The sequence below is a fragment of the Dinoponera quadriceps genome, unplaced genomic scaffold (genome assembly GCF_001313825.1).
Source record: "Dinoponera quadriceps isolate SergipeBrazil2010 unplaced genomic scaffold, ASM131382v1 scaffold163, whole genome shotgun sequence".
Lineage (NCBI taxonomy): Eukaryota > Metazoa > Arthropoda > Insecta > Hymenoptera > Formicidae > Dinoponera > Dinoponera quadriceps.
Genome location: NW_014554384.1, coordinates 1,304,020 through 1,331,948, shown reverse-complemented (window position 1 = coordinate 1,331,948; position 27,929 = coordinate 1,304,020). Strand labels below are relative to the sequence as shown.

Here is a 27,929-nt window from a genome sequence, read left to right as displayed (position 1 = left end):
AAGTTTGATTACACTTCTAATCGGAACCCGCGTAGACTCTCCAGCTGGAGTCCATCATTATTTCGGGAGATCGGACTGGAAATCCCAGTCAGATCCCGAGAAATTTTCTACGCTGGGTCTCATCGTTCGGCGAAACGGCGATTTCAGCGGTAAAACCGTGTACACACTCGCGTTGTAAAACGAAGGAGATAAATAGAAAAGAGGAGACTTCCTAATATCGCGCGATATCGCTCGCTCGTTCGCGACTCGTACGATCGTTCGCTCGTATTCGCGGTTAACAATCGACCCAGAACCCGAAGTAGATAATCGGCTTCGCTCGCTCACGCATACATACGCGCGCGCTCGACGAGGCAGGCGTGCTCGCGCGCGCGCGTGCACACGCACCTCGTCGAGTAAATAATAATTCACGTTCGCAACTTGTCGGCCGGCGTGGCGAGGGTAATGGGAGCTCGAAGCAGGAAATAAAACCTGACTCACTTTTAACCGCCTCGTGTGTGACGGCGACTACGATGGCAACACACCACCGCCGTCGCCGTTGACACAAATGAGAAGCGTATTTTTGCGCGAACGACGGAGAAGGAAGTTCGCGTTCTCTTTCTGCGTTTTTCTCGCGGCGTTTTCCCCTCTTCAAGAGCGTCCTTATTCTTCTCCTTTGAATCCGGCCGGTTTCCCCCCCGAAAAGCTCCATAAGTTTTCGTTAGCGTTCACTCCGGATGTATCTCGTACACTTGACGTTTCCTTTTCCTCTTTTTTTTTTTTTTCTTTCTTTTTGCTCCGAGATCGCGCGCGTTGTTCGCGGCTCACTGCTCGGCGAGAACGTTTCACGGTCGTCAGGAGTGCCCGAGAGAGCCGATCTCGATTTCGTCAGGGATTGTCGAAGGTATGGCGCAATAAATACTGCTCTATCTTTACGCCCCGCACCACGGCGCATTCTCCTCGGCGACGTCGCCTCGACACGCGCGCGACGTTCCCGCTGCGTCGCGTCGACGTTCGCGATTTTTTTTCAGCCGCCTTGGACTTTGCGCGCCGATGACGCAAATAGTTAAAAGACACTCGGCATTGAAAACAATAGCGGGACCCGGTGTGTGTGTGTGTGTGTGTGTGTGTGTGTGTGTGTATGTGTGTGCGGTAGGTCAGCGAGCGACGCTGCGAGTTTTTTCGACGACAATCGAAATTCCAACGGCGGTGGAAATCACGCTCGAGATGCACGAGCCGAGTTCAAACGCGTGCTTGCGTCGTCGTCGTCGTCGTTTCGTTGTCTACGCCCCCATAAATTCGCGAAATCATGGGAAAAGTCGCGAAATCGCCCCGGCGATGGACACGTATAATCCCGAAATTTGAGAAGTGGGACAAAATCCAGGAAATGCCACAATCTGGAAAACTGAATGCACCGGGACGATCTCCTGAAATATTGGAAGCACGAAGTTATAACGTGACGTTTTCTCGTGAAGTTTTCTCAAATGTTAATTATGATCACGTATTATGCATCCGACAGATTAATATTTCGGCAGAGATTGATGGCCCGATGTGTTCCCCGAATTTATATATTCGAGTTCATATTTAAATATTTTCGATGATGCGCGATTACACACATGACAAATAATATGACGCATCTTAATCCTCTAATGGCTAAGTGGATTTTCAACATATTCAGGAAGGTGGGGTTGGATCCGACCCCGTGCTCTGTTTTGTTCATTTTTCATGTAATCTAATATACAAAATGGATATAAGAAGTGAATAATAATATGAAACACTTTTCAAGAAGAGAAACAACGCGTGCACGCTGTAATAACGGCTGTATAAACGAATCCATGGGATCAATTTGACTTTTCACCTTATCATTCGAGTTATTAACATATAATCATACGATCATACATTTTGGAAAACCTGACGAGAAACCGTATTATAATTTTGCGGGACAACTTCATGCTTCCAATATCTCGGAATCATGACTTTCCGGGACAGTTTGCACGCTCTCGATGTTTCGAGAGAGGCTGTGCCGGTATTCGGTTGTCCGAATTGCGACTTTCCGGGACGTTGTCCCACTTTTCGCATCCCGGCACTATTTTTCGGGAATATACATACGTGTCCACCTGTCGATCCAGAGAGTCACTTCTCTTCAAGGATCGTGATATCTTCCCTCCTACTTGAACATTCTCTCGATAAATCCGGCTTGACGTGCGCGCGATACCCGTCGCGCAGATACACGCAAAATATCACGTCCGGATCAAATCGTTCCGAGTGAGAGAGCGAGAGGGAAAAATCCTCCCTCTGCGAGACGATCCCCGCGCGATAAATTCGCTACCTCCCGGTTGCCCCGCTTCTCCTCCTCGGCGTGCGATATTTCCTCACTGTCTCTGCTACGTATCTACGCCGTGCTCCACGACGGAAGGACTTCGTCCTAGAGCATGTTAATAAACTTTACTCTCTCTCTCTCTCTCTATACTCTCCTCCACTTCTTCTCGCGTCTCGCTCCCGCCGCCGCGCTCCGCCGAAGCTCCTTTCCGGGCTGGCCGCGCGTCGCCTCTCTTTGTCCGCCTCTCGGCCGTGTGTGTAGTATATCCTTACTCGAACGCGCTTACTTACTCGTGGCGTGTTGCACCAGGCCTAGAGCTATCTCCTCTCCCGGCTCGCGAGAGTTGCAGTTGCAGTTGCACGCTCGGTGGGGGTACGCAGGCCTTGGGAGAGTTCGCTGCACCTCCCGTCCGTACGTCCGTCCGTCCGTCCGTCTGTCCGCGTCCTGCCTCTGCCCTCCCTTCCGTTTCTTCTCTCTCTCTCCTCCTCCTCCTCCACCACCTCCTCGTCCGTCCACCTTCTTCGTCCACCCTTCTTTCTTCTTCTTCCTCCTCCCTCCTCTCTGCCTTCTCCTCGTCCTTCCTCCACATCCTCGCGCTCGACGACTACTTCCCCTTTCCAAGTCGTCGGCCGAGACGCGTTACATGCAAGAGAGCCGCGCGCTGCTAGCCTCTCGCGCGCTCACACGGACACACGTGGCCGCGATGCGCGCGTGTGCGCGTTTGCCTCGCTGCACGTACACCGACGCAGGCCGCGTGTGCACGCGCGTGTCCGCGCGTCTCCTCGCCCTGCTCCTCTCCTCTTGCTCGTCGCTTCGAGAAGGAGATACGACACGATCTTTGGGCAGCGCGACTTCTCCGCGGCGACGTGCGCCTCCTCTCTCTCTCTCTCTCTAGAAGAAACGACGAATTCCTTGTCGGGAATGTAGAATTAGCGTAATCATTGGCGTAGATCCCTCTCTCTCTCTCCCTCTCTCGTTCTTTCCATCTCGGAAATCGGTGTGATGTATCTTGTTTTTACAAATTCTATGACTCAAATGTTGTTGTTACACAGTCGTTGGCAGATGACAAAGGTTCCTTAAAAATACGTGATAACGCATTGTGTAAGTACGGAAGTTCACTGGGGTAGCTTCAGAGCGGCGGGTGAAAGGTTATTTCTCTTTGAACGTACCACGGACGGAATTCAGTTCTCAATTTAATACAGATCGCGCGTTACAATGGACACGACTTCTTTTTGAGACTTCTTTTTCAGGCCCCGCTTATTAGGTTAGGTTGAGTCAGCCGAGCTGGCGCGACGGCGCCTGCATTCGCGCCAAGCAACGTACGTACAAACTTACGTACGAGCACACCGGGAAAAAACCATCTATTGTATAGCGCGCGATATCTAAGTTATTCAAATAGGAACGCGTTCGTGAACATGTCAGTCTGCCTTCTTAAGCGGTACAATAGATGCTTTAAGCTCTAAGCCTTAAGAAATTGACTAATCACAGTCGAATTATAGAAGAAAGATCAATTATGATCGGTCTATTTCTTAAATCTTACACCTTATATTCTCATTATAAATGCCTTAAGCGACGAATTAAAGCAAGTTTAAAAAGTCGGATACACGACGTCACTCAACGCTTAAAGTTCACCATCCACTTAAAGTAAAATTGCGGACGGGAAGCTTAAGTTTTAAGCCGCAAGAAAACTGACCGATCACAGTCGATTATTTCCCACAAATTCCGTGATTGGTCAATTTCCCAGGATTTAAAGCTTAGAACGCCTATTGCAGATTAAGCGTTACGCCTGAAATTCCCTCTCTGTAGGCCCAGCTTTACTTTCGCCGTGGTCCGCGCGACGAGCGCGCTCGGTTCTTTTTCGTGAATTTCTCATCCTCAGTTTTTCGACGGAGCGTCTTCTCTCGCGCGCGTGCTCGCGACGACGATCCGTGTGGCGCGCGGCGAGGGAAAGAGAACGAAAGTGCAACCATGTTGCGTCCACGGTCCGTACGGCTGTACGTGGAGCCGTGCCAAGCCGCGTGTACAGTCAGCGCGGGTAACTCTCTCTGGTAGACACAATAAACGTGTTTCGACGGTATCCGCGCGACGGTACCCGCGCAGCCGAGTGGTTCCGCAACGGCGAACGGACATCGAGGAGAGCGCGTCGTGGAAGCGAGAGAGCTCTGTCGGCCGATCGCGGCGAATCCGACTCGGCGAAAATCGCGCGCGAGCAAAATGCAGTCGCGTTTCCGCATCTGTCGAACTTCGCCGTTTAATGCCGCGATTCTGAGGAAATTTACGCGTTAATCGCAAAATCGTAGCTTACGAAGCAATCGTAAGAATCCGACTTGCGATTTTACGTAAACTGGAATCCCGTGTAGAAGAGACTCCACCGGTGTTTTTCCATTCTCTAGGTGTAGTTACGTTGAGAATTTTTCAATTTTTCGCCCATTATTCTGGAGTATTTGTGTATCACGACTGCCGCTTTCGGAGCATCGTTGCCGATTGATGAAATTATCAGCAGACGTTCGCTGTTACACGAATATTCGCACACGATGCCTCTGATGCGATGTTTTCGATGTCAGTAAGGGATGGGGCGAATCAAGTTCGATGTATAGTTTCGAAATTTCTTATTCATATTTTTGACAATTACTAAGAGATTCTTCGTAATAACTGATGAGACGTACAGACAGTTTTTGGCTAGCTTAAGATTCACAAGAAATCGTAGATGTTTATAAATGATCCTGCGTCTTAAGATATGCAGAGAATTACGGTTCCAATTTTACGTTCTTACTAATATCACGAGAATAAGTCACAAGTCTTGTGATTTCACCTAGAATTGCGGCATCAGTCTTGCGTCTAAGGAAGAAACGAATGCGATAAGTTTTCTTTTATTGACAAGGATAAACAATTTAAGGGAAATTAATCATAATTTTCAGGTCGTACTTCAGGTGGATGAATAACAGAGATGAATAACAAGTTAGGGAACGTCGGTGACATTTAAAACTTACCCGTTTCTGCGGATTATCTGGGATTGCCAGGCGTTAATACAATATGTCTCGTAATCTATCGTCATGATTAGTTCAGCAGAAGAGACATGTGCGCCTCTCGCACGGAGAGACGCGTGAATTTCTGTCGAGCGCGGCATTTAACCTGTAACTTCATTCCGCGCGACCAAATGTCCAAATTGGATATCAACTCGATTTCCCCGCAGCCTCGAAAATTCCTCGAATCAGATGCTGCATCACGCGTATTAAAAGACCACGTCTCGTCGAGGTCACCGTTGATTGTCGACGTTACTTGACCTTAGCAGTCGCAGATGATAAATTAGAATGCAGCGCGCGAACCGAATCTTCCTCGCGACGGGGAAACTCTCGCGGGAATAAAATTTTACCTTGTGATAACTAATTTCTAATTGCGCCGGCTAATTATTGTCTTTTCCCGCCGGAGGAGTCGGGCGAAAAATCGTGAGAGAAAAGAAGCCGGGCTCGGAGGGAATCGCGGGAGGACTGGAAGCGCGACGACACCAGCCTTCCGCGCGCTCGAGATGGATCTCGCTCGATGACACGGTCGATCCCGACCGAAGACGGGAGAGAAAGAGAGAGCGTCGTAGGAGCGCGCGGCGAGAGTAACCGAGCGAGAGAATTGCAAAAGGCGTATTTAGCAACGGCCAGGAGAGGCCCTCCGGTCGTTCCGGCCGCGTGCGACCGAGCACATTGTAGACACAATAAAGGGGAACGTTTTAAACAATAACCTCGCGGCCGGACGTGCGTCCGATGTCCGCGCGTGTGTGGGAGAGAGCGAACGCGCGGTGCGTACGTACGTATGTACGTGCGTGCGTGAATGCGGCCGCCGTCGCTGCTGCGTGTGTTGGGTCTCGCTGGAATACGGATCGCGGACCTTGGAAGCCGTTCGTAGCGGATCGAGGGAATCTTTCCGGTTCTCGCGGACGTGAGCCGAGGGGATTCTTCTTCTTCTTCTTCTCTTCCTCCACTTCGCCGTTCTTCCCTTCCTCCTTGTCCCCCGCCTCCCCCTCCTCTTTTTCCTCGACTTCCTCCCGTCTCTCCTCTCGCGCGGTCGTCTCTCCCTTTTCTTCCCCGTCGTCTTCTTCGTCGTCGTCGTCTTCTTCTTCTTCCCCGTCGACGTGTGTCCTTGGAAAGTCGCATGCACGGGACTGCTTCACGGTTTCTGGCACCTCCTCGTGACTCGCCGCTCTCGTCGAACGCGCGCCACGCTCCGCGGGACGACGACGAGAGGTCCTGTTCCTCCTCCCCTTCTGCGCGTATGTGTGCGCGTGCATAAGTGGCGGCGCACAGCGAGAGAATTCCCCGGATTCCCGCGGCGATCGTCGGAGGACGCGACGATGATAGACGGGACCGTTTTAATTGCGCCTGAATTGCGAGAACTCGTTTAAGTGTAGCGTGATCGCTACCGTCTAAACGCGCCGTCTGTGTCGCGTGTGAAAGATGTATCCCGCGCGCTCCTCGCCATTCAATGTTATCGCTCGGGCTCTTATTTAAATATTGATGCGTTATCGTGTGCGGAAGAGCCGCGCGGAATATTATTGCTCGCCGATGTTGACGCACAAGCGCGCAAAACAAGGACTTCGGGAAAATCTCCGGGCGTACTTCTAAGTAATATATCTCACACGCTCGGGAGAAAAAAAAAAGGAAAGATATATAAAGGAATCATTTCTACGTCCGTTATACAGGGTGTCCAGAAATTTCCGCGCGCGGAGGGTACAGAGGAGGTGCATTCTTCGTACCGGAAGAAGCCAACTTTTTCCTTCGCGAAAATGTCGAGAAAGATCACTATTTATGGTGACTTCTCAATTCTTAACATAACACATCTTCGACGCTAAGCCTGAGATGAAAATTCTGTTCAAGTAAAGTCTACTTGGAATTGACCGAAGAAGGTAATTACGTTTGTTCTCCCGAAGCTCAGCTCGCGAAAAACCCTGTTTTTTCAATCGCTTGTTTCTTAGATACTATCGTTCGGACGGAATTTTGATAAAGAAAGGGGTCACTTGTTTTGGTGTCGAAAATCTTCCTGTACATTCCGCGTGCCGGGACATCCTGTACTTATGTCGGAAATCCAAGTGTGTTATTTTTACACACACAAATGTCTAAAAACGACACACTTGACCGAAGCTCTTTTCACATATTTCTCGCCGTCTTAAGTTAACGTCATTTAAAGCGCTTAATCGTGTTAAATGACATAATTTAAGACGGCATGGGATGTGTGAGAAAGGCCTCAGCTAAAACAACACACTTGGATTTGCAGTGGACTCTTCTTACCCGCCGACACCTGCAGTACGTCGTTGATTTGTCCCGCGATTTGGCAAAAACTCGGCGAGAATGTAGCTCTCACGAGATGGATCCTTCGGTCGGGAATAAAAAAGAAAATGCCCGACGACCGAGAGGAAAATTTGCCGGCCGCTGTTATGTGGAACGCGACGGCGATTTCGCCGCGGCTTTTCTTTCTCTCGCGCTCGCTCTCGTCTCGGAGGCGATTTTCGCAGCGAGGAGGAAAACGAGGCGAGCGGCGCGCCACGGATCCGCACCCTCGTATCCTTGAAGAGTCTCGATCGCGCGAGAGGAGGAGGCTCCTTCACGGTTTCTGGCACCTCCGGGCTCATCCGCCGCGCCTCGCCGAGTCGCGCGGCAACCGCGCGCGCTCTCCTCCTCGCTTCTCCCGCTACGACGCGGGCCCTAGGCGCGCTTAAATTTAACAAGGTATCGACGAGTGCGTCGTCGTCGGCTATTAAATACCACAAATATTGACATTGTCCGATCCCTCCTCCCGAAAGTGTATCGATCTCGCGATATCGCGATGGCGCTAACCGAGATAAAATAAAAGTTTCCGCGAGACGATAATGAGAGTGGACGATTGAATTAACGCGAAATAACGCGGTAACCGATGTACGGTGTCGGTGAGAAATTGTACGAGGCGGCTTTAGACACGAGGCTACCTTCCGTAGTATCGACACTTCGATCCGCGATCCTTGTTGAAACACCGGAGGTTTTTGATTTTATTTCATTTATCAACGGCAGATTCACTCGTTAATACAATGTCTACAATATTAATGATTTAGTGATATTTAGTTAATATTACGAGATAATTACACGTGAAGACGCGCCCGACAAGCATAAAGTAACCAATTGTGCACGGCGACCAGATCACAGGGTCNGGGGGGGGGGGGGCGAGTCAGCGAACAACGTAAGATTTGTAAGATTTTTACTTTGTTAAATTCTCTGCAATATTTTTACGACGATACGATTGTGAGAGATTTCTCGTTTCTCACTTGAGATCATAGAATGATGATAATGAGAAGCTCTCCGTGTAGCGCCGGCTACGACAGAAAAAGGACTCGTCGAGGAGGAAATCATCCGCGTCGGGGAGAGAAACGTGTCGAGGAAAAGTGCGCGTTAGTCTCGGCCTGAATCGCCGGTTAAATAGCTCTTCCTCCTCTCTTTTCACCTTCCCGCAAGAATGGCGAAAAATTAAAGGCGCTACCGAGCGCCAGGCGAGCCTAACGAATCACGCAATATTTCGAGAAACTCTCTACTATCTCGCGCGCGCGCTCGTCGCCCTCGACGTCTGTTCGTCCTTAATTATAACGTACGATCGTCCCATTATCGGCGTATCGACCTGTCCAATATAACGCTTTATGTTATATTTAATGCCTCGCGTAATTGTGCCGTGCCATCGCGCGTATAAATAGTATTAATCAAAACCACGACGATATTAGAGAGCTCGTTTTTCTTTACAATTAATCTTTACTCGAGCGACGATCAAAATTGAATGCAGCAGACGAGAGGTAGAATATAACTTCTCGATATTTTAACAACACCCGATACCGCCGACGTCGGAATCCTCCGGTGATTTTCGAGGATTTCGAAATTACGACGAGAGGTACATATATATACATATATATATATATATATATCTCGTGCGGTCGCGCCGGTGAATAATTCGCCGGTTAATCGATCGACGATTTTGCGATGGTTGGACGCGAGAAAGAAAGAGAGAAAGAGAGAGAGAGAGAGAGTCAGAAATAGATCCGCGTCCATCGTTGATACATGCAGACGGTGAAATCTTTTTTCTCTTTTTCGTTCAAATTGCATCCTCTCTCGCGCGCGCCCGCTCGGCGAGAGCCGCACGACGCGCTGTGCAATTATCGGGAGGCGCATGCACGCCGACGTTTCGTGTTAACTCTTTCTCGTAATAAGCCGATCTTTAATCGAATCGCCACGCCAGATATTAATTGCGGCGCGACGGCGAGGCAGGGGAGGAGGTGCGCGGGTTGACGGACGCCAGTGTGGAAAAAATGAGACGGGATGTGCACTTTCTTCGGCGGTGCACGCGCGCAACGTTTCGCGCCGCGGCGTCTCGCGGATTTTTCGAAGTATCTCTCTCTCTCTCTCTTTCTCTCTATTCTTTTTCCGAGTCAAAATTCGGATGCCTTCAAGAATTATTTGCGCCTGCTTAGATGATCTACAAACTAATAAAAACTTATTTTGACGATATCGACATCTATTAACTTCTCTTTCGAACCGGCAATTCTGCAGATTTAATTGTAACTTTACCTATTTTGACGCTAAAACAACGGAAACGGAAATTTAAGACATCAGGAAAATGGAAATGAATTATATTGTTAGAATTGAACGTGTTTTGCTAACTCAGCTCCTACTGTGTTGTAGAATCAAATTTAACATGGAGCCAAATTTCCAATTCGGGTCGCCATATTGATTTTGCGATTCCGCGTCCGCGAGACCTTTGCAGACACCTGAGATTTTCGGCCATTTCTCGCGGAATCGATAGCACGACGTAGAATTTCGCCAGTCCGTTCTCGCGTACTTTAGACAGCGGGGATATTTGCGGTAAGGCTTGTTCTCCGCACTTGAAATTAAAAGAGAAATTCATTCTGAAAATATACAAAAATACTAAACGCACGTTGAGACTTCGTACTTCGATTTGCGAATTCTTATTTTCCTATTTCGTTCAGCCGTTGCCCCGAGGTTGGTGTATTTTACGCACGTGGTGCGATTTACTGGTGGAAATCGGGGAACTTTCGATCATCTTTGAGAGCGATAAAGGAAAGTCGGAATGATAAGGAAAAAAGAAAGAAAAGAACAAAAAAAGCAATACTTTCGAACGTCCGAAGGCGGCGAGTAAGCCGGAAGGCGAACAAGAGAGCTCGGTTTCGGGATCGACACGCGAGACACGAGATAGAGATGACAATTGGAAAGATCGACGGCGTCGACGTAGAAAGTCGAAGAAAGAGAACGTGACGCTTACATGCAGAAAATTGAACGGCTGGCCGGTTACCGGCTACTACACCACGATGATTGCGATAAATAATTAGCGTATACATCGCGCGCGCGCGCACACACACAAACACGCGCGTGCGTACATACGCACATCCGCGCGAGCGCAGCTCCGTACGTAATCCCTATAATTAGTCCTGTTGGTTTGACGATTATTGATGAATGAGTAAATAAATCGGAGTTAATGAATGAATAATTAAATGCATGAATAAGTAAACAACATGAAATGAACGGAAAAACGCGCGTTGTGAAATAAGCGGCTACTGAAAAACTGAAAAATTCAGCACATATTTGCCGCGTGGATTTATTCGCTGCCCTCCCCCCTCCCCCTCAATTCTCTCCCGCCGGGAATTATTTCAATTAACGTTGCGCATAATTACATATCTCGCGCATTTGGCGCGGAATGTTGAAATTACCCACGGAACTTACCACAGACGACGTTGACCAACGTGAGAATTTCGGCCGCCTCTCATTGAGAAGGCGGATCCCGGCGCGATCGGCGATTCAACGAGCGTTCAACGGAGATTTTCAACGGAGATTCACGCGGTCAAGTGAACATCCGTTGTACCGAGCGACCGGCCAGCTTGGCCTCTCGCACGAAAGACCGGCGATACATTGTTGCGCGGCGCATAACCGGAAAGAATTAAGCCCGGGTCCAGTTGGCCAACACGGCTGCAAGGTCTCTCGCGGCCGCGAAGAGCCTTCGCATCCTTTATCGTAATTGCGACAATGGCGTTATCGTCTCTCTCTCTCTCCCGTTGGACGTACTCGAGACGGATCAAGATACCGTCGTGAGTTTCTGGGTCACTCGGTCGTATATTACCGAATTAGCCGGCGAAAAATAAGCGCGGCCATTCTTCCGCGCGGCGTTTTATTAAAGCCGAGCGTATCGTCTCTGCGACTTGCACGGATCTTCCGCTGTGAGGCGAAGAAGCGCGAAGGACGTTCGGGTATGAGCGAAAAAAAAAAAGAAAGAACGAGAAACTTTCGAGACGAAAGGACGATAGGAAAATCTCGATCGATGTTTCTCGCGGAACGTACGTTTCTACGTCCTGTCATCTGAAATCATATGCTTCGCAATCGTACGTTCGATGGCAAAGCGATATCAACTTATTGGAATTAGTTCTGGGACCAGCTAGCCGGTGGTGTCGACTACTTCACGTGAAAGTTAACACTGCAAATCCAAGTGCATTATTTTTACACGCGCGAATGTCTGAAAATGACGCACTTAACTGCACTTAACTGTAGCTCTTTTTCATGTTTCTCGCCGTTTCAGGCTACGTCGTTTAAAACGTTTGATCGTGTTAAATTATAAATTAACACGTCCAATCGTGTTAGATTACGTGATTCGAAACGGTAAGAAATGTGTGAGAAAAGCCTCAGGCAAAATAATATATTTAGATTTACAGTGCAATGGCGAGGTAGCTTTTCAACGCGTCCAGGAAAGTGGGGTTAGATTCGACCATTCCCTGCTCTGTTTTGTTCATTTTTCATGCGATTAATATACAAAATGGATAAGAGAAGTAAATAATAAGGCGAAACATTCCTTGAGAAGAGAAACAGCGCGTGCACGTTGTGAAATAAACGAAGCCGCGGAGTCAGTCTGACCCCACCTTATCGTTAGAGGGTTAACGAAAAGCGAAAGAAAAGGATCCAGCTTAATTCGACATCCTTGTCCGTGCCGAATGAAACCGTATATTCGAAGTCCGATCATAATTTCAGGGGGAACGAGAGACTTTCTCCCTCCGCGAGAAATTTTATAATTATACGCTCGCGCGCATCGCACGCATTTTGCGCGATTTGTTCGCGAGAGTGAGAAACGAGTTTCTTCGTTTATATTTTCATACCTCGATAATCGCTGGATTACCGTGAATCTCTTCATCTTGCAGCTGAGGAATGATTTAGTGGCGCGGCGAAATTTGTCGAGTGATTTTCGTCGAAATCGAAGGAGGGGGTCATATTTGTGGGGCACGATGGAACTCGGTCGGCGCTCGGGCGAATCGAAAGGACGATGTTGACGCGACATCGCGACGGACGCGATTACGGATTAGAAATCGCAGTTTTCCTGGATTGGGCGTTGTTCCGAGATCGGCGAGAGAGTTACGAGATTTTCTCTCCCGCTGGCCGGCGACGCTCGCGCGTCGGCCGTTTTTGCGCTAAAATAACTCGCTGCCGGTCCCCCCGTCGACGTGTGGTGGCTCTGCCCCGCGAAGGAACGACAAATCGAGGATACTAACGTCGACACACGCACACGCGACCCTTTAATGCAGATGTCTCCCGCCATCCTGGCGCGGAACTTCGCTCGGCCTCTCGCAAAAACCCGACGCACACGCAGTGATACGTCGCTACTTCAAAGTCGCGTTTCTGATAAACGGCCGAAGTCGTTCCGGCTCGTTCGTTGATCAGTGTCGTTCGAATTTTCCCACAGAAATTTTACACGGTTTTAACCCGGCAATGAGAAAACTCGATTTCTGGGACGTTACCACAAGATGGAATACGGCCGTACTTTTCTCAGCAATCCGTAAGAAAATTAAAAAAAAGAATGCAAAAAGCACGATCTTTACCCATTTTTTCGTGACATAGGTTTGAGAGACCTATGATGTTACTTCTACGTCAAGATCGCGGGTGTTACTTTCAGGGCTAAATATCCTGCGCTGAAGAAAAGGATATGATAATAATTAGTACTCTACAATTTGGCGAATATTTGCCGAGTAAATATTTGATTATTGCAATCAAGTAATTTAGTTCTGTATATTGCATTTAGAGTACTGTGTAGTTTCGTATGGTTGTATATTTAGTATACGGGACTAAATTATTTGGTTGCAATAAATCAAGTCAAATATTTGTGGTTGGCAAATATTCATCAAATTTTAGTACTTATTGGCAAATCCTTTTTTCAGTGGAACACACGCATAACACGAACGATAAAAAGATTGCCACACTCTCCTAACATGCGAAACGCGTTACCTGTATTGTATCACTTTATATATATATATATATATATATATATATTCTACGTTTATTCAAAGATATTGCTGCACGCTGTGAGATTTCGAAGCACTCTCCTTCTTTCCGCGAAGCGATTAATTACGAAAGCGGCGAAGAATCCGCCGTGTTAAAAGTACGACGATCTCTCGGTTGAGAGAACGCGGAGCCGGGAGAGAGTTGACGCTAACAACGCTCGCTCCTGCGATCGATTGTTCTTCGGCCGATCGATCTTTATCTGCGGGAGCGAATCGTCACGTCATCATCCCACGCGGACGCGACATTTGACGCCCGCGTGCGTCTTGCCGCGTCGCTCACAGCACGCATCACATGCGCGAGCTACGATGAGAAACCTCCAGGCAGGTTCGTCCGGTATCGAGACGGTACGACCCACGGATCGAGATGAGTTCATACTCCGAGGAAAACATCGCGCAATTGTCCACGGAAAAGATCGCGCGCCTCTTCGCCCGTGATTTCTTTTCCTCGACGCGACGTTACGTTCCGGAAAGGAGCACTCGATGAGAAAAACAAACGTTGCGCGTGAACTTTCTCACCGATAAATACTAAAACGATTGAGGAAAAGAAGATGAATATTCCCTCGGAATTTTTCTGACGCGCGACGCGTTATTTAAAATCAATGCGCGCGATCTTTAATATTAGCGATTGAATCAGCGAGCGGGGGGAGTTGCTCCCCGAATTTGGCCAAATATCGCGATCGAGGCGACTCGTAAAATTTTCACGTTAGATACGAAGATAGGAGCGTTTGATCGAATTTTTATCAAATATTGTTACCGCGCGTTAACACCGTGCATTCTATTTCGCCCGTTGAACTTTTTCGAAACGGAGCGCCAACGACGCCGCATCAATATTGACGTTTTGGGCTCGCGTCGGGATATTCCGAAATCAAGCTCGGCGTCCGGTCGCCGAGTGACGCCATAACCGGCGCATTTATAGTAACTGCGACTGGAATTGGACTTTTATTTAAGAGATTGCCCGCTAATTCCTCCCCCCCTCCTCCCCTCACCGGTTGCTACGGGGAACGCGCTCTCGCACGTATCGATCGCTATACTTTCTTCGGAGCGCGCTCTCGTTATTTTCGGCCCTGGTCCTTAAATTCCGATCGAATCGCTCGGGCTTGTAACGCCGGCCGAAATTGCGCGCGAAACAAGAATAAACAGCCGTCGCGCGGACGCGTAAAATCATTATCCGAAAGCAGGACAGATCGGCTATAACTGGAACGAAGAGCTGTGCGAAAGAGACGCGTGAAAAAACATTCACCCGTCAGCCGAGCTGCTGCATCCTCCCTCCCTTCGCCGGCGCGAACGAGCGAACAATAGAGGAATCATTTTCGTCCGTCTGCGACGTCGAAATCCGCCGTCGCCGTCGAAATGACGCCGTCTCGAATTTCTCACTGTAACATTAGCCGTCGTCGACGACAGCTATCCGTTAGAACGTTATCCCCCGTTCGAAATTTGTCGCGGTTGGCTCAACCGGCAATCTTTCGAATATAACACTTCTCGTCTCGCGATTACGCATCGATCCTTCCGCCTGATCCTTCAGGTATCCGAATCCTAACACGTCCTCCCCTCTCTCTCTCTCTCTCGCCCACGTGTTCACCTTCCCGCTTTTTACGAGAGTTACGGCTCCGCTCGAAGCAGCAGCGAAAGAGAAAGAAAGAACCCGTTTATCTGGACGTCTGCGCGACGTCACCAACGACGAGGAGGAGGAGGAATGTTCTCATGGAGGAAATCCTTCGTCGATGACGCGACGACGCGTTCCGGGAAAACGACGCAGCGCCTTCGGCAGCGGTGTTCCCGAGCCGGTGTGCCAACAAGCGGCCGTCTATCGCGATCTACGCGAGCATCCGCGAGCGCGCTCCTGCCGCCGGCGGGTCCTTGGATACGCGAGCGTCCGCGAGCTGTCGCTCGAGAGATCGCGAGATAGCCGGCCGATAAGTAGTCGCCGATAGTACGAACGATTTATACACGATTCCTATCGCCGGCCCGCGAGAAATCGCGCAGCTGGGCAACGTTCGGAGAGACCTGCCTCGCTCGCCGCGCAAGGTATGCCGGGCGGGCGCGACCGATCGAATTTTAACGACGCGTCCGATGACAAATACGTTCTTGGTTTCTCTTTCTATCTTCCCCCCGGTCGGGCAGTCTCTCCGTCTTTCTCCCCGGCGAGAAATCGACGGGAGTTTATCGTTCTTTAATCGGGAACGAGCGACAAGTCTCCGACCGCGGGAGGTTCTCGACGAAAATCTATTAACACACTCCGAGCGAATACATGTAGATAAGCGCGAATGAAAAGTGATACGAGCGGCGAAAGTGTGTATTCTCGCTGCGATCAGAACGTTAGAGATCGCTTAATTAAACTTATTCCTGGCCGTTGGCGCGGTTCAGTTGTTCCTCCTGTGCAATTAAATGTTAAGCCAATTTCTCCGCTACGTGGAAAAGATTAAGAGCGGCTCGCTCGCCTCCTACGCTCGGCTGCTTTTTTGGAGAAGGAAAGTGAGGTCGCGCGATACGTGTGACGTGAACAACGACGACGACGACGTCCGCACGCACGCAAGTCGTCGGTCGACCGGTCGACCGGCCGGCGCATTACGAAACGTCACCGCTTCGAAATTCGACTCGCATATCTCCGTTGCAAGCGCGGCGGAGTTGCACCTGTGTTTACCGGCTGCAGCAGCAGCAACGGTGGCCCCGCGAGGCTCCGGATTGGAAGAGAGTTCCTTCTCCTCTCCTTGGCGACCTCGCCACGCACATTCACCTATACCGCGAAGCGGCGCACTCGCATTCCCGCGCTCCTCTTCCTGCGAGACGGACCCTCGCTCTCCGCCGCAACAGGCGGAAACAATGTCAGGGGCTCTCGTGGGCTGAGAGAGAGAGAGAGAGAGAGAGCGCGAATTCTCTGCCGACGATGTGACGCGAGATGCGCGAGGATGGACCGCACGGTCGGACGCTTTGCACACAGAAAAAAAAGTGCTGGAATCAAGTAAATATAATTGCCTGTTTTTTCAGCCCCTTAAATTGAGTAATGTAATAAATGTTTGTGCAATTGCACCATAATTTGTAAGTGAATTGTTGAATGTAAATGTAAGTGAGCGCTAAATTAAAGAGAGTGTTTAGTAGAATTATATAATACTTCCTTTCCACTGAGGAAACTTAGTGCACAGGAAAAACTTAGTCTTAATCTTAAATCAAGATAGGTATTCTTATAAGCAAGAATAAGATAGAAGTAAGCAAGAATGTCATAATATTCATGGAATATATTTAGTCCTGAATCGAGTTCAAGTGTTATTTGCATCAATACTAATTCAATCGCACTTCTTTCTCAGTGCGAGAATTTTCATTTTTCTTCTCCACGTCCCTCGCGTAATATGTTAAAAACGAATAAATCCGGGACGATATAAAAGTGAGTTCCTCGATCAGTTTTTTTTTTTTTTTTGAGAATATTCTTCGGCAACGATTTGATCGAACGCCAGTTTTCCCGCACTTGTTAACTTTCAACATTGATTATCTCCCGGTTCGAGATCGCTTCGGTGATCGAATTAAAATTCAGTTAATGCGCGACGAAGTAGGCGCTATCTCGGAGCGCGCGTGTAACAAGCGACCCCGTTATCTGCCTCACTCACTCGAGTTTATTTTGAGACCCAAAACCGTATGTACTCGTATTTCCCGACGCCGGCGATCGAAGGTTAATGTCACGCGAGTTACGGGTGCGTCAGCACCCGACGAGAGAGAGAGAGAGAGCGAGCGAGTCCGTGTGTGTCCTATCCCAATAGAGACGCGACGGGAAAATAGCAGCCGGTCGCGATGGCGATCGGAGGAGAGCGAAGGTGGTAGGAAATAGAGAGAAAAGAGGAAAAGAACGAGACGATTTATTATTAGAGAAAGACACAGAGGGAAAGAAAACGAGGCAGAGAAGGAACAAGATGCCGAGAGTCTCGCCGCCACCACCACCACCACCACCGTCGTTCCGCCGCAAGGAGGGCGTCACGAGCTCCAACATTGCGGTAGGCTGCGCATCCACGTAATCGCAGCAACAATGTATGCGTGCGACCGCCGACGCGCCTCATCGGCGACTGCTGCTCTCTCGGGGAGCGCGCGGCTCGCGCCGCGTCGAACACGGCCGAAGCGGCGCGACGAAGACGGCCGAGCGCCCTCCGGAGCGGCGCGGCGAGGCGCGCGGAACGACGACGGCGGCGGCGGCGGCGCGCGCGCTAGCGAGAGCGAGTCCGGCGCTCGGAGGTGGAGTGTGAGAGCCTGGAGAAGTAGTGAGTGAACGAGAGTCTGGACTAGCGGGCTACCCCGGTTCCGAGTCAGTCAGTGTGCCACCGGCGACCGTAGCCTCGGTGCAGGGGAACGCGGTTACGCTCCGGCAGGCCCAACGCGTCCGCATCTTTCCTCTGCGTGGTCTATCGCAGAACAACAACGAGTATTACGACGACGACAACGACTACGAGGAGGAGGAGATTGTTACCAAGTTCACCGGCGCGAAGTTTGCGTTTACGCGAGAACGACCCAGTGCGAACGTGACCGACGAACGAGTGACCGGTACGAGTGAACGATATCTCTGTGTGTCTCTCTCTTTCTCCCGCGCGACCAGCCTCTCGCCGGCTGTCACATCATCGTCAGCCGGCCCCGCGAGTAGGTTTCCGCATCGAGAGAGGTGAGAGCGTTCACGGTGCTCGCGAGCAGTGAACGGGTCGGTTGAGTCATCGGGAACGTGGACAACACGCGTCGATAAATCAACGGCCGAGCCGACCGCGCCGGATTATTCGGATCGACGCGTGCTTGCGTGTTTCCTCACGCGTGACCGCCGTCTTCTCGCGAGGAGAAGAGACACTTCCGTCCTTCTTTCTCTCGCGCCTTTCGTTCCTCCGTGCCCTCTGTGTCTATCTACCTCGTTCCACCACCCAGCTTTTATCTCACCACCGGAGCCCGAGTCGAAGATAGTCGGAGAGCCCGCGATAAGCAGCAACCGGAAGTGCATCGCTGGGAGAGGACGCGTCTTTCTCGCTGCACACGGTCATCGTCAGTCGCGCGAGCCAAAGCGGCCAAGCACCTCCACGGAGAGAGAGAGAGAGAGAGAGAGAGGCTCTCCGAGGAAGGACGCGCGCCGCCGGGAATCTCCGCGAAGTGCGATGCCGTAAATCCCGTTTGCGAGACAGTGTGCCGCGATTGGGATAAATATATACACAGATCGCGCGTTCTCGGGGATCACGAAGATGCCGAAGCCAGTGTTGCCCTCGTAGTAGTGTGCGGTGTGGCAGGGAGAAGGAAGTGGCGGAGGTGGAGGATCTATCGATCGCCGAAGGCGATTCCGGAAGAGAGTGCAGAGGAGGCGTCGTCGTCCCTTCGCGTCGTCGTCGCGAGTGTAGTAGGGAATCATGCTCGAGGACCAGCCGTTGGATCTGAGCGTCCGCGTCGGCGATTACGCGGAGCTCGCCCGGGAGGACGGTAACGAGCAGGATCAACGGGAGCGCAAGGATCTACCCGCCGACGACTACGGTAACGCGGCGGCCGCGCTCAGGCTGCGAGGATGCTTCGTCGGCGGCAGCGCCACCTCCGAGTACACGCAGGAGCGGGAGGATCGTACATGCTCCGAGGACTCGGACGACTCGTGCTCGGACAACAATCAGAAGGACGAGGCTGGCGGCACGAGGTCGCGCTCCAGGCCGCCCGGCACCAAACCCTACAAGAAGAACCTCATGAGACGATACCGTGAGTCCGATGCCTCTCGACGTTGCACCGCGAGCATGTCCACATTTATTCAGGACGTTCTCCTCTCTCTCTCGATCTCTCTAGATTTCTTATCCGTGTCTCGATCATTCCCGGGAAATTCCTCTCGGCACCTGTGACTCGTCGAACGTTCTCCAAGGCGTTCTCGGGTCCTCAGATTACCCACATTTCGGTCACTTGTCGGCCACCGTTATCGGTTATCTCTGTCGCCCGAAGCCAGTGTAAAAGTCGGCCCTCGAAGGGTCGGGAGATAGTTCTTCTCGAATCTTATCCATTTACGGCATTCTATTCGCGGGATATGCGAGACTCGAAGAAAATGTCTGTACACTCAGCGCGCTCGAAAGGCTGCGATACTTTCCCTCCAGTGAGGTTCGCATCCGATGGGAGAATTTCCTTGAGGAGAAGATACAACGGACACGCGTTCTTAAGCTCGTCGAGATAAAGTCGTCGTCGCGATCCTTCTGCCGTTTGCGTTGCAAGACCGGAAGAGCAATTCGGCGAGCCTACCACCGTGAAACGCGATTTGAAATCCCGCGTTGATTTGAATCGGTCATCGCGCTTGACCTATTTTTATATTCGGTAGATATCGTTGCACAATTGACTCGAGTGACTGCATGTTTCTCTAATTTAAGAGAGAGAGAGAGAGAGAGGGAGGGAGGGGGGAGGGAGAGATCCTTTGTCTCTCGTTCTGTCTTCACCTGAGTACCGTGACGGGGGAGGCAGCAACGGTGCGCGCGCTCCGTTCAGCCCGACGAAAATAAGCAGTTGCAGGAAATTCGCTTCTGTTTAAAGACGTCGAGCACGGCGCGTCGCTCGGGAGGTGATAATCGCTGTCGCGAGATTATCGGCCGACGCCGATGACATTTTTGCGTCGCCCGGCGCGCACTGCCCGGCAACCTTAACCGCAACACACTTGTTGCCTGCTCCTCGAGACTCACTCGGCAATTTTTACGCGTTATCGTATTGTGGAAACGCATCACACTTACCGATCATGACGCAGTCGTGGAAACATATCATTTTCACGATAAGGTAACTACCGCCAACATTCCGCCAACTAGTTTGAGCGTTTTTTTTTTTTTTTAAACTCATCACAAGGAAAACGACGTATGACTCGGGTTGCTTCTAACGAGCGTCTAAAAGATCGCATCTTGGGGAGAGTATAGCTGTGCTTTAATATTCACCGCCGGTATTGAAAATCTATATAGTATACGTAACAGAAACTGTAAAGATTTTTAGTACCGGCAGTGAATTTCGGAAGGTAGACTACGCGGGAAAGAAGCCCGGTCGAATATACCAGACAGTGAGCGAGACCGAACGCATTTTGGTTGAAGGAAACAGGATTTCTGGTTATAAGAACCGAATTTGGGTCACAAGAACCAGAAATTCTGTTGCCTTCAACCAAAACGCGCTTGGTTCGTGTTCACTGTCTGGTAAATTCAACTACTTTTTTTCCGTGTATAAAACATAGTCCCTCCGTCCTCTCTCTCTCTCTCTCTCTCTCTCTCTCGTATCTCGCTTTCTTTTCGATATCGCGTTTCCGGTAGCGAGTCCGACTGACGCGAGAAAAATTACGACATGTTTCGTCGAGCGAGACTCGACGCGTTTGCACATACTCTTACACGTATGATCCAAGGTGCGCACACACACATGCACGCGCGTCGGGCCAATGCGTAATTTCGGCCGATAAGAATATTACGCAAGCTACTTCGCCGAAGGTCGTCTCGCGAAACAGCAGCGGAATCGAGATATTCGCCGGCCCGTTTCTCGCGCAATCGGCATCGCAATCGTTATCACACAGCGAGACCCGCCTCCTCTCTCTCTCTCACTTTCGCTTTCTCTTTTTCTCTCCTTCCCTCCTTCCCTCTCCTGTCCCGTACGCGCACCCGGCCAGATAATACCATGTGACCTGCCCCAACCCCAACGAAATTAAAGCCTTGCGTATCGCTCGTGTATAGTTGTTCGATCTGTCGGCCGATGATTACGCTCCGAGGTTCGGTGCCGCTCCTCTCGCCTCCACCGGTTATATCGCTTTGTAAACAATGCCGGGCAGAAAAATAACAGTTCCGAATCTCTGGCGATGTTTCTGGATCCTTATCATATCTCTCGCGCTCTCCTCGCTCTGTTTCTCTCGTTAAAAATAAAAATAATTTTAATAAATAATTCGAAGGTCGCGCGCGCGAGTCGAAAAGGGCGATAAAGGAAGCAGCAGCCGGCGTCGCGCACAGCGAGAGAGATCTTCGCGTATCTCGTGGGAGAGCTTTGCGCGGAACGTTCTCGTTTCGAAAGTGAGAGAACGATAACTTTTCGACGGGACGCAAACAGGCCGGCGCGCAATAGCCTTAACACTTAAATTGTTCGAAGTAGTTACTACGAGCGCTACGTGCGCGTTCGCGCCCGGCTATTGTTCCGGTCTCTGCAAATCGACGATCAGGGTCGGTCGTTTTCTTCGGACCTTGCTTTCCATTTCATTCTTATTTTGCTTATCGCTGGTCACATTGTTCTTAAACAGTCGCGATCAGGATGGGGGGTTTGATTAATTCCGCAAATTTCACCGAACTTGAAAAGCCAACGGAGAATCCCGAAGTACAATAATTACACAGGCTGTTGCCCTACTTTGATGCAAAGTAAGTGGTTACTTAATGCCATTTTTTCCATGTCGAAGAAAACTGTCCTAAGAATAGGATTTCAGAATTATTTAATATTCAATTATTTTCATATGTATGATAGGTATATAAAAAAAATAATATATACAAAAAATGTTGTTTCTTTATTATCAATTTTTCTCGGCGTGAGAAATGTTTATATATGATATATATTTATATATATATATATTTTTTTTTTCGGTGCGGCATTTACCGTGCCGTTTGATACATCTGGAAATATATGATGTATCGCTTTGGCGTCTTATATCCTCCGTCTTAGCTTTCCGATGCAGCATTCTGCTACTAGCTGCTCCGTCACGGTGCTCCGGTTGCCAGCTTGTGGCAGTGACACTCATGTAGATATAAAATTTAGTCAGAAAAACGCGTGTTAATTAACGCGATGTCGTCGAAAGTTCGATTAAATATTTCCAAGAGCCGATTAAGTATTTTGCATAAAATGTGATGTAACGCTCGGTCACGGAAAAGTGTGGAATACGCGCGAGAGAGTACTAGAGCAGTTTTCTTTTGCAAGAAAAGTAAATTTATCCCCTTCCATTAATCGCCAATCGTGTCGCCGCTCGTCATTGAACGTCGAATAATCGTAACATCCCGGACCTCCAAGAGGATTAAATAGACTTTCGCTCGTCGCGAGTATTCGTTAAATTTAGAGCCGACACATATCATGGATTATGTATATCAGTACGTTATTTATCTTTCGGGTGATTAAAATATTCTATCGGCTCTTAAATTCTTAATCAGACGTCAATCTTGTCGATATCGCGTTATTTAATATATGTAACTTTGATTAAATCGTATCTATGTGAGTGTCAATATTGCGTCAGTCAGTGTCAGTCAGGATGGAGCAGTCAAGATGCTGGGGCGAACAGTCAGGGCGGAGGACGCAGGAACGCGGTACATCACATATTTCCAAGATATGTCAAATTATTTATTATACAAGAGATTTTTGTTTTTAATAGATATTTAAGACGAGCTCACCGAAAATAAAGAAATATTCGGGTCGCAATTTAAGCCGGCATTCATGGTTTGTCATAATTTGACAAATAATTATTATTCATGAATCCCCGTATCTGCATTTATTATATCATTTTATACAAAACATTCATCCAAACAGCCAAATAACATGAATATCAATTTGTATTTATTTACGATCTCGATCTCTCAAGAGATCTGAAATAATTCACAAATATGAATTCAACTTTATAATTTAATGTAAATCTCGCAAATGCTGATTTTTGTATCTAATAATGCTAATTGGGCCACGAGTGCCAAGTTTTGTTTATATGTGCCAATACTTCTTTTCATTTCTGTGTAATTTTGTTTTGTATTGAGTCTAAATTGAAATCTCTATTGATAAACAGCGTTATTGAATGCGTTACTATTATCTGTACCTTTATGGCCTCTCCATTATCAGTTATTTTAAGAGCTCTCATCGAGATTTTTAACGCCAGAAGAAAAAAAGAGAGATTATGAGAATAAAAGTTTGTTGCTTTTACCAATTTACCCATTAATTTTTATTAGATTATTTAATATTCATTGACATCTCACATACTTTATTTGCAATTGAATAAATGATATAATTAATTCATTGCCGACTGGAATTAAAAATTAAAATAAAATATTGAGGTAATCGAATATTAAATAATTCTGGAAAGTCTTTTTTCAAAATTCAATATATATGGAGAAAATGACAGTAAGTCGTTTGTATTATTAAGATAGAACAATAACTTGTACAATATGATTTCGAAATTCTTCATTGGTCTTTTAAATTTGACGGAATTTGCAATTATTATAGAATCAAAATTGCGATTCTGGTAATCATATTACATTACGATATCGACATATTTTCTTGATTGACATATTTGCGATTTATTAGCGAGTTTATTTTCAATTTTACTTTAATTTTCAAGAGTATATTAGATTTGCTCTGCTTCGGAAGCACTATTTCTATCTGACCCGATCTGTACCGCACAAGATGAAAGAAAGAGAATGTGAGAAAGAATCTGTTCGAGAAAGCGAGAGAAGCTAGCACGAAGAGGGAAATAACACGAAGATAAGAGGGCAGGATTCGTCGATCTAATCATCGGTGTCTCTCATCGCTCCACTTGCTTTACAGAGGCACGATTAGTGGTACAAACGATGATAATCGTGCTCACACGTGGCATAATAGACCGATCCCAGGAAGTTCTGCGTTATCGTGCGTCCACTTGCATATGTATCAAGCGATTGAGCCATAAAAAGAAAAGAAAAAGAAAACATGCGTGTTTCGTTTCGAAAAGCGTTTGGAATGCACGTTCCGAACACATTCTCGTCGTCCTGTGTAGGATACAAAGATCGGAATCTATATAAAAGACGATAACCGTCTCGAAACCTTTCCTCTCATCTTAATGAAAACAACGATCACTCGATGGAATGCGCCCTTTTAGTTTATAAAATACGAGGTACTTTCCGGAATTTGTCGATCAAAATAGAATACCGAGAAGAAAGAAAATGTTCTGAAAATCTCACGAAGAGACGAGACAACTTTCAGATAAATTAGTCGATAAATTGAAAGATAATTCTAGAGGCGAGATATGAGTCGTGTGTGAATTATAAATTTGTGTTCACCGTACAGTAGCTTCGATGACATCCGGTACAACTCACCGGTAATGCGCGCGGCCACTTCCTGTTCACCCTCGCACAAATTCCGCCCATTGGAAATTTATTTGTCTCTTGCGCACGCATAGGTCGCGTTTACAGGCTCGTCGCGCATTATTCCGCCTACAGAAATTTCGGCGAATTCGCGAAGCGGACAGAATTATATTTAATAAGGAGGGCGATATTTTTTTGAGATACGCGCACGATAGTACGCGAAAAGCTTTTCATCGCTTAAGTTTGAGTTGATCTTTACGAGTTAATTACGGTCTTTTTATTCCGTTGACTGAAACTCTAGCTCTCTTAGAACTGTCGCAGAAGCTTACTTAAGTTGTCGAGATATTCAGCCTCGAAAATTCAGAAACGATAAAATCATGAGAAAATAATGTTTATAAAACTAACACATTCTCCTCGGTCTTTTTTATTACGACATTTTCTACTTTTATCTTTTAAACGGTGTAACGTCTACACACATTTCCCCTAATCGTCATAGTTTATTTCCTTCATCTTCTCTTTCTTGTTCCCTCTTACACATACACGCATTCATTAATTAATTCTCTCTCCAATTAGACTTTGATGCTCGCACACGCTTTTTCCTCTCCCTTTTTAATTAATGTTTATGGAATAAAAACTACAATCTCATTGTGTGAAAATTTGCAAAGTCATCGTAGAATAAAATAATTATATGCAGTACGCTGAGTAATTCCGATTCTCCGAGTGCACGCAAAGCACTAATCGCTTGCCGCTCGAGGTCGTCTCGGCAACTTCCGCGAAAGTCATCGTGTACTTCCTGCTCTGGTTAGCGAACTCTGGTCAACAACAATCATCGTCCCGATTCGCCGTAGTGCCGAATTGTAACGCGTTATCAGATAAAGTCGTTATCGCACGCACGCGCCTGCAGAAGAAGTGTGCCAACACGCGGAGAAAAGAGACGAGGAAGAAATGGATGCCCGGTCGTTACTTTATCGCGCCAGAGGTACTCGAGCGATAAGTCGGCCACGTAATCAGATAAAGTGAAATTACGAATCGGCGGTCCCCCCCGGTGCGAATTACGAAAGTGCTTGCCGTAGCAATAGCGACACAACAGATTCGAGACTTCGGCTGGTCCACCAGACGTGCGGCGTTCGCTATATGAAACTTTTCTGAGGAATATTCAATACGGTATGGAAAGATATTCCAAGTATCGAAAGAGGCAGCAGACGCAATCAGCTGATGCGACAAAGTCAGTTGCTACTGATAATCAATAATAAAGTTAAATAAAAGCAGGTGGCGGACAGGTATCGTCCCGCGCTCACAATAGAAAATGTTGTGTTAAAAAACAGAATCCATCGAAGTTTTTCCGTTACTTTAACATGAAGAATATGAGTCCAAATTAAAGTTAAAGCGCAAATATATGCTGAATTAATATATCGATGTTGTTAAAGCAACACAAAAATGTCAGGACCTTTTTGAACACAAACACACTTTTTCGCCGCACTGAAAGGAAAAAGTGCTATCTTCAAGTAAATGTTTGCTTAGAAACGTTAGAGCGATTATTCCGCTTGAATGTAGCGCTGTTTTTCTTTCATTGCGATATCACTTCGCGATTTCCAGTTCCGAGTATCCCAATGTCCGGTATTCTTTCTGGCGGTAGCCGAACAACAACCTGGAAATTTGGGTACAGAACCTATCAGATTATATTGACAGCACTATTGTAACGCCATTGAATGCCCCGAATGACCCGACAGGATAAATATTTCCCGTAGATTTCTTTGTAAGCATTGTATACTATGCTAGGTTCTTAGCTAAACACTGTAGACATTATTTAAATTCCACACATACCTTCCTACATAGGTACCAAACAGCAGGTGCCAGCAGGTAGCTGTGGAAATTTTACGTGCCGTAGCTGCGGACCCCTCGGCGAAATAAAAAGACACGTAGGAGGAAACCCCGTAGGTTTTCGGCTCGGGAAGTTCACGAAATTGAATTGACACGAATGATCGAGACGAAAGTAAATTGCGCGATCAAAATGATTAATCATTAATCCAATACTCCTTAGCAAATATTAACTTGAACATAACGCTTTTTCTTTTTCATCGCGATGTTACTCGCGAGATTTCTCACCCCGAGTATTCCAATACCCGATATTGAAATTCGTCACTATTTCTTTAACAATTAAAATTTATCGCTACTTCGTTTGTTACTATTATTCGCACTTGCTCGAGTTTCTATATCGCATTTAACGAACTCCCGATGTCGGTACAGTGCGAAACAGTGCATGCGTGGATGATGGATGCGTTAGAAGCGGTCTTGATTTCAAAATCGTTCCGTTGAACCGCCACGGTCGCGCGCCGAGTTTTCCTCGATAAAGTTCCACAAATGCGTAACGATCCCGCCGGCTGACGATGCTTCGCATATTAATGCGCGCGTTATTATTACGCGCGCGCACGGGCTCTCCCGGCCGATCAGCCGCTTCGTTTACACTCCTTTATCCTCTCCGCGAAACAAGTATCGCCGAGGATCCGGCACGGCAGAATTGGCCGATTATCATGGCCGTTAAGAAGCGTGATTGCAGTCGCGGACAGGATGATCGCAGTTGCCGCGACGCGAAGGATTCGATATAGGGGACGGTGGAGGAGGAGGAGGGGAGGGGAGGATAAGGCGCGTAATGGCAGGAGGCGAGAAAGAGAGGCTGGCGGAGCGGGAGGAAAGGATAATTCCAGCCTTTAAATCACTCGAAGCGAATTCGAGCCAGTGTTCTTCTCGCTCGCTCGCTCTTTCTTAACGTTCCTTTGGCTCTTCTCCCCTCGCCTTCCTCGCTCTGTCCGTCTCCCTTCATCTCGCTCGCGAGAGTCCCCGGAGAGGAAGACGGATTACTTCCGGTCGCTCTCCTTCAGCTCCCTTTCTCTCTTTCCTTCTCTCTCGGTTGTAACCGCGGCTCGGCGAGTTAATCAGGAAATGAAGACGCTTCGATCGCCTCCTGGGGGAAAAGCGAGGTCTGTCGATCGGCGTGCCACTGTAGGGTTAATCAGCGACTGCACGAGGGTTGCTCCCTCTCTCTCTCTCTCTCTCTCTGTCTTTCTCTCATCTTCTTCTTTTCCACCTTGTCATACCTTTCTCTCCAATCTTGGGTCGCGGCGGAAGAGAGGAGGAAGAAAAAAAGGAAAACGAGTCTGGACACGCCCTGAGGATCGCCCGATGATGTCGTTAACCTGAGGGCACGGTCTCGAGAGCGCTCTGATGAGAGACGTCGAGGGACGCTCGTTTGTCGCCTCGTTTGTTGAGTCGCGCGCGCGTCCTAGCTCGCGCTCGCGGATCA

At 48.3% G+C, this 27,929-nt stretch overlaps 1 protein-coding gene across 3 annotated transcripts in view; it reads left to right on the top strand.

The window, feature by feature from the left end:
* LOC106747981 (ecdysone-induced protein 74EF) overlaps positions 1-27,929 on the top strand; it is a 251,112-nt gene that overhangs the window by 146,631 nt on the left and 76,552 nt on the right. Inside the window, exon 1 of one of the 3 annotated variants that reach the window (XM_014626100.1) lies at positions 17,857-19,319. The exons of the other annotated variants lie outside the window; for them this stretch is intronic. Coding sequence (XP_014481586.1) covers positions 18,986-19,319 — 334 coding nt within the window. The 5' untranslated portion in view covers positions 17,857-18,985. Of the gene's footprint in view, positions 1-17,856; positions 19,320-27,929 lie in introns of those variants that run through there. 3 annotated transcript variants of the gene reach the window in all.